General features: G+C 43.2%; 1 protein-coding gene across 1 annotated transcript in view; it reads right to left on the reverse strand.

The window, feature by feature from the left end:
• Nucleotides 1–1915: 1915 nt before the first annotated feature.
• The window catches only part of UPB1 (beta-ureidopropionase 1), a gene marked incomplete at its 3' end in the record, with an annotated part of 43491 nt that continues 26135 nt past the window's right edge, over nucleotides 1916–19271 (reverse strand). Inside the window, exons 4-10 of the mRNA XM_082243349.1 lie at nucleotides 13856–13950; nucleotides 12712–12873; nucleotides 9369–9538; nucleotides 5826–5907; nucleotides 5652–5694; nucleotides 5007–5161; nucleotides 1916–1999 (exon numbers count right to left, since the gene is read on the reverse strand). Coding sequence (XP_082099475.1) covers nucleotides 1916–1999; nucleotides 5007–5161; nucleotides 5652–5694; nucleotides 5826–5907; nucleotides 9369–9538; nucleotides 12712–12873; nucleotides 13856–13950 — 791 coding nt within the window. The remainder of the gene's footprint in view (nucleotides 2000–5006; nucleotides 5162–5651; nucleotides 5695–5825; nucleotides 5908–9368; nucleotides 9539–12711; nucleotides 12874–13855; nucleotides 13951–19271) is intronic.

Below are 19271 nucleotides of genomic sequence, written 5' to 3' on the forward strand. Positions count from 1 at the left end.
TTCCAAGGCCCCCCGAAAATCAAAGTGAAAAAATGATGCAGCAGGCTAGTCTATTTTGCAGTAATTTCATTGCAGCAACTCAAAATGGTACTCAGCAGTTTGTATGTCCCCCCTACATGCTTGTTCTGTATGTCTGACAACATCAGGGCATGCTCCTAATGAGACGACGGTTGGTGTTCTGGGCTATTTCCTCCCAGATCTGGACCAGGGCATCAGTGAGGTCCTGAACAAACTGCGGTGCAACCTGGCGGCGTTGGGATGGATCGAAACCTAATGTCCCAGAGGTGTTCTATTGGATGTAGGTCAGGCGAGCGTGGGGCCAGTCAATGTTATCAATTCCTTCATCCTCCAGGAACTGGCTGCATACTCTCACCACATGAGGCCGGGCATTGTCGTGCACCAGGAGGAACCTAGAACCCACTGCACCATCATAGGGTCTCTCAATAGGTCCAAGGATTTCATCCCAATACCTAATTGCAGTTAGTGTGCCATTGTCTAACTGTAGAGGTCTGTGCGTCCTTCCATGGATATGCCTCCTCAGACCATCACTGACCTATCCCCAAACCGGTTATGTTGAACGATGTTACAGGCAGCATACTGTTCTCCACGGCTTCTCTAGATTAGTATTATGTACTAATAGACAGTGTTGGTAGTACATACAAAAGGGTTAATATATCAATGAGCCTTCATTATTAATGTGTATACAAGGTTTGTGGAAGCTTCCAAAAGGTGGTATATCCATTTGATCGAAGAGGATTGTATCTAGTGCTTGTTTTCCTGTACAAAACTAAGGCTGGCCATACATTATTATACAATTGTCTTGTTCAACTTTCCTTTAGATTTACCAAAACCATGTAATACAAGGTCAATCCTAAACACTTTCAATTTGTATGCAGTCAGGCAGATCATTGCACTACATAGTTGAAGGTAAATCTAAAAGGAAATTGAACAAGAAAATTGTATAATGTATGGCCAGCTTTACAGAGAAGGCTTAATTCCCCGCAACAAATTACATTTTATTCACACCATGGCTTTCATGTGTAAAATCGAGAAGTGGCCAAGAATACCCCTTAGATTTCTTTTCTTAATGACCAGAAGAAAAGAAAAAAAATTCATCTAATTAAGGTGGGTCCAAAAATCTTTTACGTGTTTTTTTTAGATTTATTTACAGTACAAGGGCTGTCACTGCTAAACAATTCTTAAAATTACACTTTTCGTTTACAACAAGCAAACGGTAAAGGGGGATATAGTATTGCCAATGCGATTCATTCAATAGAATGAGTTCAATGCAACCTTGTGCAATGCAGGTGGTTGGAGCGTGGTGATGTGGGATTACAGGGTTAAACACTGACACGCATTCTGAAAAGGGATTCACTGTGGCTGACTTCAGAGGGGTGGCAAGGGATGCTTTACAACTCCCGTGTTTAGATAGATAACTCATTAGAGAGCCTTTGACAGGTGGTGACCGGTGAGGAGGCTTTGTATTACCTCCTCTCTACCTGATTCAACCCCTTGAACCCTACACTAGCAAGCAATATGCATATGGTTGTGAAATGCTTGCAGAGCAATAGGGGGTATAATACCATCCATAGCATGTGTCCACCGCCCTGACACTGCCTTCACAGCTTAAGGGGAAGCGATTGGGGGGAGGGGGTAAAACAGTTGAGAGGGAGTAAAACTCAGGATGATCCACATTTTATGTAAAAACCCTTGATGTGTTTCAGCTTTGTAATCATCACGTAACTGGAACTGCTTCACAAAAGTGCACTTTTTTTGTATGTTTTTATTCAAGATATGGAAAGTGTTCAATAACTACAGAATGTTGACAACAATGAAGGCAGTGCACACTGGTTGTCATTTGTGTGCTTTGCATTATAGTAACATCCTCTTGTGAATTTTTTTTTTTTTTTTTTTTTTATTCTCTTACAATGTCAGATTTGAAATCTGGTCTTATAGCTCGTGCCAGCTCCTCAGCATACATTTCATAACGTCCGGTCATCTGTGGGAACAATATAAAATGTATATATATGACTTGGCCTGGTAACTGTAGTGCAATAAGATAAAAAAAACAACAATAATGGTTTGTAAAATCATTAATAATTGAACCAAACAGTGGTGGACCACTCCTAAATGCTTTATCAATCTCTATTTTGAAAAATCAGAATTCCAGAACTCAGTATGCAAACAAAAACCATCTGCAGTTGTAGCATAAAGAAAATGAAAGGCATTAGGCCTCCTTTACATGGGTGACTAGGGCTGATCTGTGAATTCTGACAGGAAAAAAAGCAGAAACTTCTTGCAGCCAGAATCACAGGCGTTTAGGTTTACCTATGGCTAGGGTTGCCACCTCATCCCTGAAAGCCTCTTTCACACGGCGACGGAGTCTGTTCTGCTCAGCGGGGAATCAATCCGCAGATCCCCGCTGAGCAGGTGGATGCCAGCTCAATCTCCGCTCTGTGTGCAGAGACAGAGCTGTCAGATCCCTGCTGTCCTCTATGGGGAGATCGGATGAGAACGGACCGCCTGTCTGTTTTCATCCCATCCGATCCTCCAGACGGATGAAAATAGGGTTTCCATCCGTCTGGATTTCACGGACAGGATCAGATAGCAGCGGATGTCAGCGGACATGTCTCCGCTGACATCTGCTGCCCCATAGGGATGCATGGAGGATCCGATCAGGTCCGCCTGAAAAACGGACAGGCGGATTGGATTGCCCGTGTGAAAGGGGCCTTAAACCAGGACCCACATTAATTTCACAGGTTCTGTGACTGATTAAGGTGGTAATTAAACTCCGTGCATTATATCACCCTCAGAACCTGTGTAATATGTGTCTTGGATTAAAGGGATGAGGTGGTGACCCTAGCTACGTCCACTCTGCTTGTGTGAATGAATTATGAGCTTACATGACTGTCTGCAGGTAAAGACCCATGAGGGAGATTTATTAAAGCTAGTGCACTCAGAATCTGGTGCAGCTTCCAATTTCAGCTTGTTCAATGAAGCTTTGGCAATAAAACCTGAAAGCTGATTGGTTTCTATGCAGAGTTGCACCAGATTTTGCGCTCTCCAACTTTAGTAAATAACCCCCATGGAGTGGTTACCTGCGGTTAGGGATAGATGATTGCCATTTCATTCAGGGTTCGATATCTATCCCTAACTGCAGGTCCATGTGCGGATACATGTGAAAAGAGATGGCTATTCTCAGCCTGTCATTGCCTTGTACAGGCTCAATGGCTGCCACTGTTTGCATACACCTGTTATCCCAGCCACAAGAATCTGCTGATTCTTGCTGCTAGAATCTGGTGTATGCCACTAATTGCATATGTGAAGGAGGTCTTATAAAACACAGAACACGGAATAACCTAAACCTAACCTGTCGGTAAGTAAAAAGGTACCCTTCTATCTCTCTCTTCCTTTGTTTCATCTCTCAAATGCAAGCTTTTTTGTTTTTGGTATTCTCAAACTTCCTGTTCCGGGGTGGCTATGTTGGTTTTCCATGGCCCCTTGTTAGGGTTGCCACCTCATCCCTTTAAATCAGGACACACATTAATTACACAGGTTCTGTGGCTGATTAAGGTGATAATTAAACTCACTTGGTGCTTTATGTACATTATAGCAGCCTCAGAAGCTGTGTAATTAATAGGTGTCCTGGTTTAAAGGGATGAGGTGGCAACCCTAACAAGGGGTTCCCCTTGTGTATTTGAATAGAGACACCATTTCCTGCTCACCTAAGGTGAACTGTAGCTCTATCTGCAAATGCATTTAGCACTATGGGATTTGTAGTACACATGGAGTGGATCATGTGACCAGAAATAACAGCACTGCTTGCTCCACCATAGTCACAGTGAGGGGCATCAGTGGAGGGTAGGGAGTGTGCACATGACATTAAAGAAGCCTAAAAACAAACATGATATACTTGGTATATTAAAATGACTGATGTAAAAAATAAAAAAGTGTGATTGGTGGTCCTTTAGGTTTACCAAAGAGTACCTGTCGCATGGAACACTTCTGCTACTTTTCTCCTATTGATTATTCAATATTAAGAAAGAAAAAATTTTGGATATGTGTCTATGGACATTTTGTATTCTATCATGAGTTCCAATTAAGACATATCAACCCTTCACTTCTGAGACCCCCAGTCAATGAGGATTGGCAAGTGCATGATCGGCAGCTGCCACATCCTTTTGCAAACTTTATATACCATGATCATTACATCCACTCTTACAGATGAAACTTCACTTTTTTGTAATGCATTGTAAAACAAACCAACAGAGGCTGCTTACACAGCATAAGTAATACTCACAAAGAATCAGATCTCATCCGATCTGATCCTCCAGACGGATGGAAAATAGGGTTTCCATCTGTCTGGATTCCACGGATCGGATCGGAGAGCAGCAGGTGTCAGCGGACATGTCACCGTTGACATCCGCTGCCCCATAGGGATGCATGGAGCATCCGATCAGGTCCACCTGAAAAACTGACAGGCGGATCGGATCGCCTGTGTGAAAGGGGCCTAACTCACTTTATACTAAAGCCTAGTATACACAAACCAAATGTCAGGCGGCATTGGCCGGTTCAATAGAAACGGGCCGACATTTGTCCCGTGTGTACAGGAGTCGGTCCGTCGAAGGGCTCATGACCAAAAAAGGCTCCTGATCCCAATGGCTGAGCGCGCTAACCGGAGTGTTCTGGTTCGGGGGGGGGGATATCCCCCTGTTGGAGCACAATAGCACAGCAGGGGCGATCAGTGTACTAATGTCATATAGTTAGTACAGTGGCTCCTCCTGAGCTGTCAGTTTCTTTTAGTTAAGCCCTGCCTGAAAAAAAAATGATTAGTGTGTACTAAGACTAATTTAGATAGGAGCCAATTACCCTACCAGCATGTCTTTGGAGCCTATGCTTTGTAACCTTCTGCTGGATCATTTTTACCTAGGATTACAATAAAAGTGAAGTTGTATCTGTATGAACGATTGTGTTGGCCACTGTGGGTGAACTATGACGACACCCACCTTGAAATTCCATTTGTCGCAGGTTTGGCGGCACAGATTAAGGTCCATTTCCGCAATCAAAAGTCCTTCACTAACTCTACTTAGGCCAGGAGATCGGCTCCCATCTGGAGCTGAAACATAACTAGATCCATAGAAATGCCCAAAGTCGTGATGGGCTGCAAAAAAGACAGACACATACATTCAGTGTGACTGCAACAGTGACAGAAGTTGACAAGGATTAAGGCTGGGTTCACACTAAATCGGATGCGGCTCACAACAGGGGTCTGGTGCGTCCCTGGGCTCAGGGATGAATGAGGCCTGAATTCAGTCCTAAAACAGGGCCAAAGACTCAAAGGACCCCTATGCAATCCGCCCTGCAGCCGCCACGGAGATGTGTGCACTGGCTCCATTGAGAGCCAGTCACAGTCTCCTGTCGTGCGAATTGGATGGGGACAAACCCACATTAAATTCGCACTAGCGTGAACCCAGTCTAATACTTTAGGATCTCAAATAAAGTTTAGAAAAAATGTATACTTATAACTGTGACAATATAGGAATTTGAACTGGTTAATAGACAGGATGAGCTGTTGCAGGATTTGTGGTTAATTTATAAATATTTCAATAAATCCTACTACATGGCAAATATATACAAGTATATTTTATCACCTTTCTTGCCATCTCCAGATGTGAATTCGTTTTCAAAGTGCTCCTAAAAATAAAGAGCCAGGGAAAATTACTGAAGGCACAATAGATGTGGTTACTTTGTTAAAGTGATCACAAAAGTAGAACCAAAATAATATATATATTTTTTAAGACAAATGGATGGAATTTCACACTTACAGTTCCCACACGATTGATGGCACACGTGAAGCAGTGATTGGCAATGGCAGCATTCCTTGCCTCTATTGGCCACAACGACTCACTAAAAAGGAAATAAAAATACCCATTATTCTTTTCACATAACCTAAAACTTGCTGTGACATGTAGTGATGTACACATAACAGGATTTTCCTAGTGAACAGCATGCACAATGATGTATTTGCATATTAGCAGCCGCCAATGCTCAGAAACTTTGTGAAAATTGTTAACGGTATATGTAGAAATTTATACTGCTCTGTCATACACAATTTTAGATAGCAAAACACAAAAAGCGCAGTTTTTATTCAATTTGTCCAGTCTTTGTCCACTTGAGCTCTGCTTAACCGATGTTCAAACTGTCAGTTTTTAAAACAAAATGGTTCAGAAAACAATATTTTACACAAAAGTTTCCAATTTGCCCAAAAAAATCTAAATAAAAGGACCTAATGCCCTCATTACATTTCCTCTAAAAAGAATGTCCTGGCACACTCCCTGTCTATAAAGCTGAACATTAGGCAAACAGCTACACAGATTAAATACTTACAGTATAGGACTGCTGTTTTACCTGCCAAAAGAGTTGTATTTCTGTTCATTCTGTCCTGAGATTTACACAGCTCTACCCCACAGTACAGTCCCTTCTAGCAGGATAGGGGACCTAACCTTTCTCTGCCCCAGTTTAATTTATATTTACAGGTCTCCTCCCCTCCACCATGCTGTCATGCTGTGACTGGACAGTGAAAGGAGAAGCAGCAGACTCGTGAGCTCATCTCTCTGTCACACTCTGCTCTCTATCTCTCCTTTCTGCATGCTCATTGCACTGCAGCACCCCATTCTGGCTCTTTGTGCTGCTACTCCTCTCTGAGCTGTACTGTACAATAGATTGCAAGAGGCTGCCGAGTCAAATTTAGGTAGTCAAACTGCTTGCATGTAAAGTAGAACTATAGGCTTTTTGGATAGAGCAAGGGAGGGTTGTAACTAGAGATCGACCGATTATTGGCAAAGCCGATATATCGAGGGCTGATCTGCACTTTCCCCCGTTATATCGGATTTGGGAACCAAGGTGACCGATATTTCGGGAAAGTGCTTGTAACGGAGTGATGCCTGCAACTAGAGGCATCACCCCGGTACCAGCGTCCATAGCCGATGGTCGGCTGTCTTGTAATGACAACCGATGCGGCTGAGAAGGTGCTTGGCTGTCATTACAAGGAGCGGGAGAGGACATCTCCCCCCCCTCCCCTCCCCTCCCGCCGCCTCCCAGGCAACCATCCTGCACGGCCGCCGGAGAGAGACGCATTCGGCTCTGATCGGGGGTCCATGTAAAAACCCGGAAGTGATGTCATGACATCACTTCCGGGTACTCGGCGCCAAACTCAAAAAAAAACCAGCATTCAAAACAGCCAAACTTGGCGTTTTGAATGCTTTTAAGTGCAGAGGAGGGGTTTGGGGTCTTTTAGACCCCCAGATCCCTCCACAAGAGTACCTGTAAAATAAAAAGCATGTATAACAGGGTAACTTTGCTTTCCCCTAAAAATTTTTAAATGTACGAAAATATCGGCCGATACCGATATGCGATAACCAAAATATCGGTATCGGCAATAAAAAAACGATATCAGTCAATCACTAGTTGTAACCCTTGTAAGATTTTTGTTTTCGCCATCTGTGCCCATTGCGGAGATTTACCTACACTTCCTGTCCCAAAACCAAACAGAAAGTGAGGAAATCTTTGGAAATTAACCACGGCTCTCCAGTTCTGGGAGGACGTCCAGGATGTCCTCCCAGAACAGCGCCTCCCCAGGGGGCGTGCTCTGTGACCGCTGTGTCCTTTGAACATAGCTGATCACAGATTGCGGTAAAGGGCAAATCCCAGCGGCCCTTTACCATGTGATCAGCTGTGTCCAAACATGTAAACAGACTTGCCGGTTATCGGCAGTCCCTTTTTCGCATGCTGTCTCTGTGTGAGGAAAGGAGAACCAATAACCGGTGTTCTATCAGAAAACCATACCCCATCAGATTTCCCTACCTACGTCATTTCCGGTGCGGGTTCGTCATGCACCAGCTGTAGCCGCGTCACACGTCCTACTGCGCATGCGCGGAATAGGTAGGGAATTTTGATAACATCGTAAGGGGTGAGGCAAAAGTCCTACTGACATAAATCCGATCTCCATGGACCACACTGCGCCGAGCCGACAATGGGGCAATCCTATTCCCTACCCACATGCGCACGCCCACTGTCTCATAGTCGGGTCAGCGCAGTGTGGGCCATGGAGATTGGATGGATGTTTGTTATAAGAGATCCCCCGCTGCCTGACCCGTTGGTGCGCATGCGCCGGCGCATGCACACTAGGACTTTTGCCTGATCCTTACAATGTTATCAAAATTCCCTAATAAGTCCTACTGACATAAATCCGATCTCCATGGCCCACACTGCGCCGAGCCGACAATGGGGCAATCCTATTCCCTACCCACATGCGCACGCCCACTGTCTCATAGTTGGGTCAGCGCAGTGTGGGCCATGGAGATCGGATGGATGTTTGTTATAAGAGATCCCCCGCTGCCTGACCCATTGGTGCGCATGCGCCGGCGCATGCACACTAGGACTTTTGCCTGATCCCTACAATGTTATCAAAATTCCCTACCTATTCTGCGCATGCCCAATAGGACGTGTGACGCGGCTACAAGCTGCTGCATGACGAATCCACATCTGATCTCAACCCGGAAATGACGTAGGTTGGGAAATCTGACGGGGTGGGGAAATCTGATAGAACACTGGCAAAGCTGACAGCGCACCGTGACTACATTCTTTATACTGATAATTAGGACATTGATCATCAGCGCACACCATTGAGGAGGAAAAATTATTCATTTGCAAAATTTTAAAACAGAAACTTATAAAAACTTTTTTTCAAAATTGTCAGTCTTTTTTCCATGTCTTTAGCATGAAATAAAAAAAAAAAACAGTGGTGATAAAGTACCACAGAAAAAAAGCTCAATTTGTTTAAATTTTTTTTACATATTTCATTGGAGTTTAATGCTGCATGACCGCGCAGTTGTCACGCAAATTGCGCCAACGCTGAAAGCTGAAAATTGGCCTGGGCAGGAAAGGGATTGAAAGTGCCCGGTATTGAAGTGGTTAATGGATTTCCTTGGGGTCCCCAGATCTAGTGCCCCCATTGGAAGATGTCCCCTCTATTACTTTTCTGGGACAACCCATAATTTGGGATTTTGTTTTACTTTCACTTTCGGTGATGAAGTTAAACAGGACAAATAGAGTGGGTAAATCTCCTTAACAGGGGCACAGACAGCAATAAAAACTGACAGGTGTTCTAATCCCTCTCAACTCCATCCAACACTTAGAAAAAAAAGTTTTGACTTTAGTTATACTTTAATGATTTATTAGTGATTACATAGTTGTATTGATACGTCTTTTATACCTGATTAGAGTTAATATTTAAAATCATCTGTTATACACATATATACTTCACATTTTTTTTTCTATTCCTGTTGCCCATCATCTATTTTCATTACCTTAGTTCCCCAATTGTGGCTGAAGGGTTGAAAATAATTTCTGCTCCATTAATGCTATACATGAGCCAGTTTAATGGATGATGTCTTCCATAGCAGATATTCACAGCAATCCTCCCAAATGCAGTCTGGAACACTCGATGTCCTGTATTCCCCTCCATATAATAGGTGGACTAGAACAAATAAGTAAGAAACTTGGTTCTCTAAGAAAACATAGGGGGTATTTATAGCAGATGGCTAGGAGTCAAAAGGGCTTCACTTCTACTGTAAAAAAGAGAAGAGCCCCCCCAACATTAAAAATCATTTTTTTGGATTCCCTGGGGACCACGTGCATATAGCATTTGGCTCTGTCCCGATCTGTTGGCCTGTTGTGGATTAAAAACACCTTTTTATTTCTGTCAATGCTGGCTGTAGAGCTCCACCCCAGGCTGAAGCCCAATTTGTTCCAATGTGGGAGCTACAGCCAGCACTGTAACCACCATCCCCTCTCTCAGTAAAAAAAAAAAAAAAAAAAAAAATGTTTGCAGTGTTCCAGCTTGCCCTGCCAGGTCTAACTGTTGCAAAAAAAAGTTTATTACTTACCCAACGTGCTTCCGGGCAACCAAGAATACCGAGGAGAAAGTTATACAAAATACACTGCTACAGTCAGACATGGCAGGGCTAGTAAACATTTGATATCCTCAGTTACCAATAACTGTATGTATACTATCAGCAGGCAAATCACACAGCCCTGCCAGTGCTGACAGCAGCAGAAGCTTTTTGAGGTGCATTCAGGCAACAGAGGGTGCAGAGGAATGGTGCTGGATATGCACTAGAAGAGAAAGAGGAGCAAGGGGAGCAGCCAGGATAGTGGTGGGGCAAAGATGTTGTAACAGGTATTGACTGAGTAGAAAGTGAAAAGACTAGAAAGAGAAAGCTGTGCAGAAAGGAAAAGGAGAAAGAAGGAAATCAGAATACTGACAGTGGAAAAACAGGGAAAGGCAAGTAGTGGGGATACTAACTGAATGGTGAATTAGAAAGCCTGAGCCTGTAAAGCATTGCACCAGTAATCAGCAGATCACTGATGCCATGCAGGTCTCCTCCAGATCTGTCAGTGTATCTATGGGCCCATAAATCACGTATAGGCAGGCAGATACAATCTGACAGGAAGAATCAATGAACTACCACGGCGCTCCACAGTGCATTAGTAGTTCATTGAGAACTACAAGCTGACATCCAGAAAGGACATTGGCGCTTGTAGTTCATTCACACCCAAGAGCAGTGTGAATGAATGATGCGGCCTTGGGGGCAGAGCCCCGCATGGGCGTGCCAAATTTCAAAAAGTGACAGCTGGTACGGGGGAGGGGGGGGGGGGAAATTGCACAGCGGCTGCAGAAGTGGGAACATGTTACGTGTTCCATCCTAACAATGGGTGGAACATGTAACATGTTTCCAAAGGTGAGTTTATCCTTTATTCAGATAAGTTGAATTAAAATTGAATTTACTGCCCAAGTCCAGGAAACTTAAAAACTCCAACTGCTTGTTTATGTTTAAGAGATGCAAAAGGAATTTTACTTATCCGATCCTCTGCTCCCCTAGCAGGTTGCACCCACTCATGTTCCCCTATGCCTCAGCATCCTTATGTCCAGTGCAAAGCTATGGTCCCTGCATTGGTCTTGATGATGTCAGAGGACTGCTGGAGCATAGAGGAGAAAAGGCTTCAGGGACTGGTCCAGCAGGGCACAGGAGCCTTCAGTAGCAAAGAATCATGCAAGTAAAACTGCTTTACCAAGCCCCCTAGACATATATTAGCAGTTTAAGGGTTTTTAGGTTTCCTGGAGTTCAGGTTCAACACTAATAAAATAACGTCATATGATGACGAAACTTGTAGGGAGGAGCCAATGATGCACGACTCTCTCACAGACTGGGACATGGCAGCCATCCTGTCGGTTTGAAACAATTGCATGTGTATATACTGTGGACACACTGGATATTCTGGACATGCTGAAAGTCTTTACCTTAATGTAAGTGATTCTTGCTTGTAATAAAGCGGTTTTGTGACGTTTACACTATGAGAAGAGTCCTGTTTATCTCCACATAATACATTTTGATTATGGAGAATGATGGAGAGGAGTACTGAGAAGGAATGTTGAAAGGATTCCATTGTCACCTGTGCCTATTGCAATGTCTACCGCTTCCATAGACCTTTGTAGTGAGGGTCTGTGATAATTGGTAAAAGGGTGTGTGATTGGGTGTCAGTGGTGGTCTTCACAACACTAATAGAAGATTGCACCTATGTTCTCTCCTTGGATGTGGACTTTTTCTAGAACTAACTAGCGCTGCACTTATTTTACTTAATAGAATAACATTGCCTTTCTTTTCTCAATTGGCTGGATCTATTATTTTTTTTATTTGTGGAGATCAGCTAAAAGGAAAAAACTAATAATTATTCATTCAGCTTCCTCTTTTTCACATAGAGAGCGGAGGCATAACGGGTGGCAAAGTAAGTAAAGAATTTCAAGAGAGCCGTGATATAAAGGGAGCAATACACAGCCTTAAACAGCCATTATGCATAGGTACTTTAAGGCTGGGTTCACATGCAAATTGGATGCGTTTTAAACCGCATCCAATTTACATAACGTGAATGTGACCATCTCTCAATGGAGCCGGTTCACACATGTCTGGGGTGGCCGCTGTTTCAAAAAGGGCCCGGTGCATTTTTGAGTCCAGTTCAGATGCGAATTCAGGCAAAAATTCACACCTGAATCTCACCTGAACCGGTGAACAGAAACGAACTGGACCTCGGACTCTAAACCGCAGCCGCACATACGCGAACCGGACCTTCGAGGGGATAGTAAGAAAAATTGCATGGTTCAGTTTAAAGCTTAACTCTGAGCTCAAAAAATATATAATAAAGCAGCCCATGTATTCCAAAGGTCCTTTTTCTAGAATTGTCTCACTGGCATGACCACATTTTATGTTTCCTTCACCCATACACAGCGAATCGGTACCTTTTAGCTACCTACTTGAGAATAACTCCCCTCTCCCTACAGGTGAGGGACTCACCAGCAAGTACAAGGGAAGCACTTACTGGGGTCCATCCCCACCTACAGTATATTAGCAACCCCTTTATTCCTGCGAGTCTTTATCATGGCACTGTGCTAAGACATATTCAACAACTAAAATCAGGTTTTAGAACCATATTTTGTATTTACTTTGAGCAATAGCACTATGTAGGCTATTTTATAATTGTTTTAATGTATACATGTGGTTCCACTTTAGGGAAATGTTCTGCCAGTAAGCACATTCCCATTCCAGTTTGGGAAGGCTGGGAGAAATCCTTTGCCAGTATATTTAATGATCTCACCTCATTAAAGTCTCCCACTCTTGGGATGTGATTTTTACGGGTCTTCCCCAGAACGGCACCTTTGTTTGATATGACCACAGCGGTATTCCATAGTGTATCTCCATGGCTCTCATCCCTCTCCAGAATTGGAGAAACAATTACCATGTTGTGCTTCTTTGCAAGCTGAAAACATTAACAGACAATGCACCATTCCATAAAAATCAATAACATCTGCACAAGTGTGCACCAAAATAGAGTGCAGTTGCTATCTATTATAAGAAATTACTTAATTGCATTTTGATTTTAAAGAAAATGTGACATTGTAAATCAAGTGGCTCTGCACTAATTGTAAACAATTTTCAAAGTTGGACATTCACAGAATATTTTGGTAATTGAACACACATGCTATATTTAATGGTAAAGAACATCTTGCATATAAAATAATCACATATAAAAGAATCTAGCTGTCAAAATGTGGTATATTTTCTCATCTAGGTTTTTCAGAAAACTATACTGCATTTTAGCCACTAGATGGAGTCAGCAATCATAGGAATTATTCCATTACAGAACATATTGAGAATTTTCCTCCAGCTTGCACGAATGCTTGTGAAGTTCCTCCATTCCTTTGTATCTACATTCCATACATTACACTTTTTTATAGGCTACTAGAATTTGTAAGTATCACAAAAAAAAAAAAAAAAAAAAAAAAAAAAAAAAAAAACTTTCCTTAAGTTGGCCATAAATGGAGCAATTTTTGTTTCCTGCAACCTTGGGTCAGTGTTGATGGGGGAATCCTTCCCACTGAGCCATTGTGTTCTCTCGGCGGGGGGACAGGCAAAGCTGTCCCGCCGGAAGGACACAGTCATTGCTGCTAGTGGCTGTTATAATCACATGTTAAATCCAACAAGCTGGTTGTACCCAAGTTGAGCGATCAACTTAGGTACATTCAGCCTGCCCATATATGGTTCGAATCTCAGCCTGTCCCTGCTAAACGGGCTGAAATTGGAGCCTTCTATGGCCGGCTTTAGTTTATGTACCTGGGAGTTATAAGTCTAAAGTCAGCTTGGCCTCATATGCTTATGAGTGGCACCAAACCTAAATGTCCAGGCAGTCATTAAACAAACACCTGTAAAGGTTTATCAGTGGTAATCTGCTCTATTGTTACCTCCTGGCAGAATTTGGTAGTGGCTCCATTCTCAGCTGATTCAGCAAACTCAGTCCATGGCAACCTCTCTCTGGTGCAGAAAGCAAATGGCATTGCTGTAAGAAAAAAAAGTAATATGTCTGGTTCAGGTACAGAGGTAATAAAATAGGAAGATAAGAAATGCTACAGTCAAAACTGCACATTAAAGTGTAAGTAAGGGGTATGTATAGCCATAAACCTTTTTTTTTTGTTTTTTTTGTTTTTTTACGTTTTGGATAAAGTAGAGGGGAGGGAGGGGTTAAAACCTCTCTCTGGTTTTTGTTAATATCTGTGTATTCTCTGGGTATATTTGACCTCTCTGTTTGTCCTGGTGATCACTGTAACTAAGAAAATGATGGGAAATCCAAACTTTTACAGTTGTCACCAGAGTAAGAGGTGGGGATAAATCTTCTCATGGGGACATCTTTCCAGTGACAACTGTCTAAGGGCTGTATACATGCCGCAGCTGCGATGCTTTGCTTCAAGGCTGGATCAAAAATGAAACAGCATGATGCATCTGGTGGGTGGTAAAGCCGCCAAACGTGGCCTATTTAGTGTAATGAGACAAGACAAAAAAAAAAAAAAAAATGGGACATAGGTTAACCTAAAAAATGTTCTTGGTTATACATGTGTAGCACCCTCTAGTGTGTGCTACTAGTGTTAGTACAGACAAAATATAGTTTGACTCTGGGCTAAACCTGAGTCATTGAATCTGGGTCTCTGGTGCCTCCCCCTGGTATCTGGAAAGTTGGAAAACATTTTGGAACTAGTGGGTAGATGTCAGGAGGGGCCTTAGCCAATCCCCAGCAGGAGCTCGTAAATAGGAATGAGGCATGCTGGGAAGAGAGTCGGGTGGAAGATGGAGAAGCAGTGCTGAGGGAGGCTGTCAGTGGCCCTTGAGGGATCCCTTACCAGAGGGTGAATTAACTCGGAGAATTAACTCGGGCCAGAGCTCGGGAGGCTAGCCTGGAAGGATCCCACCACAGGTAGCAGTTGGAGGGATTCAAGCTGGAGAGGCAGCGGCGAGAGCAAGGAGACATAGTGAGTAGTAGTCTTCATCAAACCTTGCCCTGGGGAATCTCCATGTACATGTCAGTCAGAGGGACTGGGAAGAGGAAGGCAGCCATGTAAGGCTGCTGGCAGTCAGGCGGGCTAGCAACTTCTGCAAGCAGTGTACCTGGGATCAGTGGCCACAGAGAAGCAGAGGGTGATGTGTTAAGCTGTTCACTCCTTATGTGCTACTTTGCTAAAGGGACAGAGTTCCTGCCTGTTATGGGCCATTGCTGAAATGACAATAGACTGTTAGTTGTAAATAATTGTAAATAGGGAGGAAGTGTCCCTGAAAACATTTTTAGAATGTGCTGTTAAATCATTATGAATCGCTCCCCAAATTTGTTTTTCAAACTTATGTACTGTTTGCTTGTTTGAGCATTATACCGGCACAGCTACCAGGCTCTCTATGTCTACTGCTGGATTATGAGCCATGGCCTGCTGTAACAGCCACAGGTGCAAATCTACAAGCTTTGCAGCAGGAGTGTATGGCCCAGTGTGACAACACTGCTTCTACAGTGGACTGCATGTGAGCGTTGTCACCCTAGTAGCTGATGCTCCAAGGAAGGCAGATCAACAGGTACAAATGCTGATCAACATCAGCCCTTATAACAGTTTTTTTTTTTTTTACAGCCTCTGACTACACAAAAGCAGAATCCTCTGCCTGTCCTTGAACCTGAGCTGTATTCACATGGCGGTCATCCTGTTACAGTATAACAGCCTGTTACACATTTACTTTGCTTACACTTGGCTACCTCTAACCTAGATAATTCAAATTCTCTTTTCAAGGGGTGGCTTTCCTATTGCCAGTAAGAGATAAAGAAGAAAATGCATGTGAAATGCACCCATAATAACTTGGAGTCCAGTAACCTTGACCACAGCCCGCCTTTATGTTTTCCTTTGCATCGGGGTCAAATACAGCTGTGTGCTAACATTAATAATTGCCTAGACCTGATCTAAAATCAATGCCTACTTTAACATCTACAGTGACACTGAAATGCCGCTCAGATGTACAGTTCTCCATAGCAGATCATACTTGCATGTACATTTCAGGAAATATGAATTACAGGCACAGTAATCCAAATTACGGTATATAAAGAAGAAATAGATGCTAACCATGGTTATCACCTATTTCTTTGTTATATCATTTATAAATAGTGATTGGGTGCAGGGACCTGCCTCACTTATTGGGAATGGTATTCCCTTATTTATAAAATTTGGGGGGGCTCTTGGTTCCCTACATTTCATTAATATTTACCCAAGTTAATGTTAAGTGACTGTTTCAGACAGAGCTTCTTTGGTGATATGCAATTTTAACTGGATTTTTTTTTACTATATAAATAAAAAAAATTCTTACTTTTTTTTTTTTATAAACACATCAAATAATAATGACAAGAACACCACTGAAAGGGCCCTTTTGGAAAGTAGACCCCAAGGTGATCTCACATTTTTTCCACAATTTTTTGGAAGTGAAGATACATGCTGTTATTGTGGTGTTTAAAACATGGAGCTTGGTAATAGGGAAATATATACAGTGTATCATTCATGTACAGATCACACACAGAGGGAGGAGAAGGTGAAGGAGTTAATGTACAGGTCACACCACAATGGGAGGATCGAGATGAAGGGGTTAATGTGCAGGATAAGGGTTAATAAACAAGTCACATCGAGAGACCAGATGAAGTAGAGGTACAGGAGAGGAGGGTAATGAAGGTGTTAAAAAAATTCCACAATTAATTAAAACTCCTCCCCATGAATCTGATGCTGCCTATGACCCCTTCATTGATCCATTCTCACTTCCTCCATTTTTAGAAAGAGGGGAGGGTTCTCAAATGTATACACCAAAGTGTTTATATCGGTGATGGCTGTACTTGGCCATTACCATCACAAGGTACAGAGCTGCTTGGATCAGATCTGTACATTGGGTCTGTAATCTGAGCCATTCAATGATTCTAATACTGGAGGGTCAAACTGCGGCCCTCAAGCTGTTGCAGAACTACAAGTCCTATCATGCCTCTGCGAGTCATACTTGACTTGTAATTGTCAGGCTTTTAATTCACTTGGGACTTGTAGTTTTGCAACAGCTAGAGAGCCGCCTGTGTTTGTTTTCTAAAAGGATGTTTATAAGCAGCACTCCAGAAATACAGGTCAACCACTCCACCATTTTAAAAACATATGGTGGTGTCGAAGTGGTTAGTGTAAAAATAACTGGGTATTTAAAAAATTCAGAAAGTTAAACAAATCTACATAAGCTACATTAGGTTGCTTCCAGTTATAACTGAATGTTAGTAGATCTAATGATGTAAGCAGCTAAAATTATTTGAAAAGTTTAGCTCCTACCTATAAGTCTAGCTTACTCACAGCCCCCCACCCACCCCTTCATGCTTCCCGAGCTTCCTGTTGCTTTTTTAGAGCGGATCTTCACTGCATCTAAGCAACAAATACCAAAAACATTATTTCATTCATTTTTATTATTCAAGGCAAACTCCCCTATTCACCCATGTCTCCATGCTTTATTTTGGTGAGAAATCACTTCGGAAAACACCCCCTAGCATTTTTTGCTGTGGCCATCTTGAGCAAGGGCAAATGATTCATGTAGCATTTACTTCCTGCCCTTAGCTCAAGTAAGCATGCAGGAGAGTGTGCTTAGCTGGAAAAAAAAAAAAAAACAGCCTCCTCTCCTCCCCCCTCCTCCCCCCCTGAAGACTCCTGGGTTGTATGACATCATTTGCTTGAACAGAAAACAGAAAACCAACAAGTAAAAATGATATACCTTCCTATCTATTTACTAATGCTAGCAGCATGAGGATTAAAAGTAATCAATGTTGATTAGGAGAGTGAAGTTCCACTTTGTGCGAGTGGCCTCAAAGTGCAAAAGGGAGACTTGGAAAGCTAAGGCAGCCCATACATTTGTCCAGGTTGAAGAAAAAAAAATGACCCAAATCCAAACACTCAGTGTGGATAGGGGAATTGCTATGACTGCGCTATTGTATCTGACGGTGGAGAGATTTCACTGTTATCAGAATACGCTGACCAGTCAGTGTTGCCAACCACCCGTTAATTTACGGGCAGCCTGTAAATTTCAGTCCATTTTCGGACTGCCCTAAATGCCCATTATGGGCAGCTGTGCCTTTAAAAAAGATAGTTGCAGCCCGACATTGTAACTGGGCATGTGTCGTTCTGACGCCTGTCGGGTTCGAAAAGCTCGTACAAGCTGGGCCGGGCAGGCAGTTACGTAATGGCGCCATTTTTTTTTTTTTTTAAACCAGTGAGTTTATTGAACAAAAAAAGGAGGATAAACAAAGTTTACAGAAATGATTGCATAAGAACAACCAGTGTCAACTAGGACAGTGCATACAGATATAATCAAGACAATGTGTGTCGACAGGACATAACATTTTGCATAGGGAGCACACAATACAGAAATGGAATGCAGCATCCCGAGAGAGCCCCAATGGCGCCATTTTTAAATGAAAGGCACCCAATCTCTGCAGCGCCTCGTCGCCACTGCAGAGGAGGAGTCGAGGAGGACTCGGAGTGAGGACGAACACTCATGTGAGTGAGGGGGCAATGATGCAGGGTGATGCCATGAAGGGGGCAGAGAAGGACACACTGATGTGCCTATAGAGGGATGAAAGGGCACAGGAGGACAGTACACTGATGTGGAGGGGTGAAAGGGGCCCAGGAGGACACTGATGTCGACAGGTAACATGAAGGGGGACAGAGAAGGAAACTACCATGTCAGCGCAGCCTCTGGCCACCTCCTGTAACATGTCAGCAGTCTCTGACCACCTGCTATACGTACCATATCCTCAGTCTCTGACCACCTCCTGTACCATGACCACAGTCTCTGACCATCTCCTGTACCATGACCGCAGTCTCTAACCATCTCTTGTATCATGTCTGCAGTCTTTAACCATCTCCTGTACCATGTCTGCAGTCTCTGACCACCTCCTGTGAAATGTCCGCAGTCTCTGACCATCTCTTGTATCATGTCTGCAGTCTCTGACCATCTCCTGTAACATGTCTGCAGTCTCTGACCATCTCCTGTGCCATGTCCACAGTCTCTGACCATCTCCTGTACCATGTCAATGGTCTCTGACCACCTCATGTACCATGTCAATGGTCTCTGACCACCTCCTGTACCATGTCCGCAGTCTCTGACCATCTCTTGTATCATGTCCACAGTCTCTGACCATCTCCTGTACCATGTCAACGGTCTCTGACCATCTCCTGTACCATGTCCGCAGCCTCTAACGATCTCTTGTCTTTTATCATGTCAGCAGTCTCTGAGAGGGAGTCTGGAGAGGAGTCAAGAGTGAGAGCGCCACCGGTATGGGGCTCAGGG

This window comes from Pelophylax lessonae (genome assembly GCF_965119305.1).
Source record: "Pelophylax lessonae genome assembly, chromosome: 1".
Lineage (NCBI taxonomy): Eukaryota > Metazoa > Chordata > Amphibia > Anura > Ranidae > Pelophylax > Pelophylax lessonae.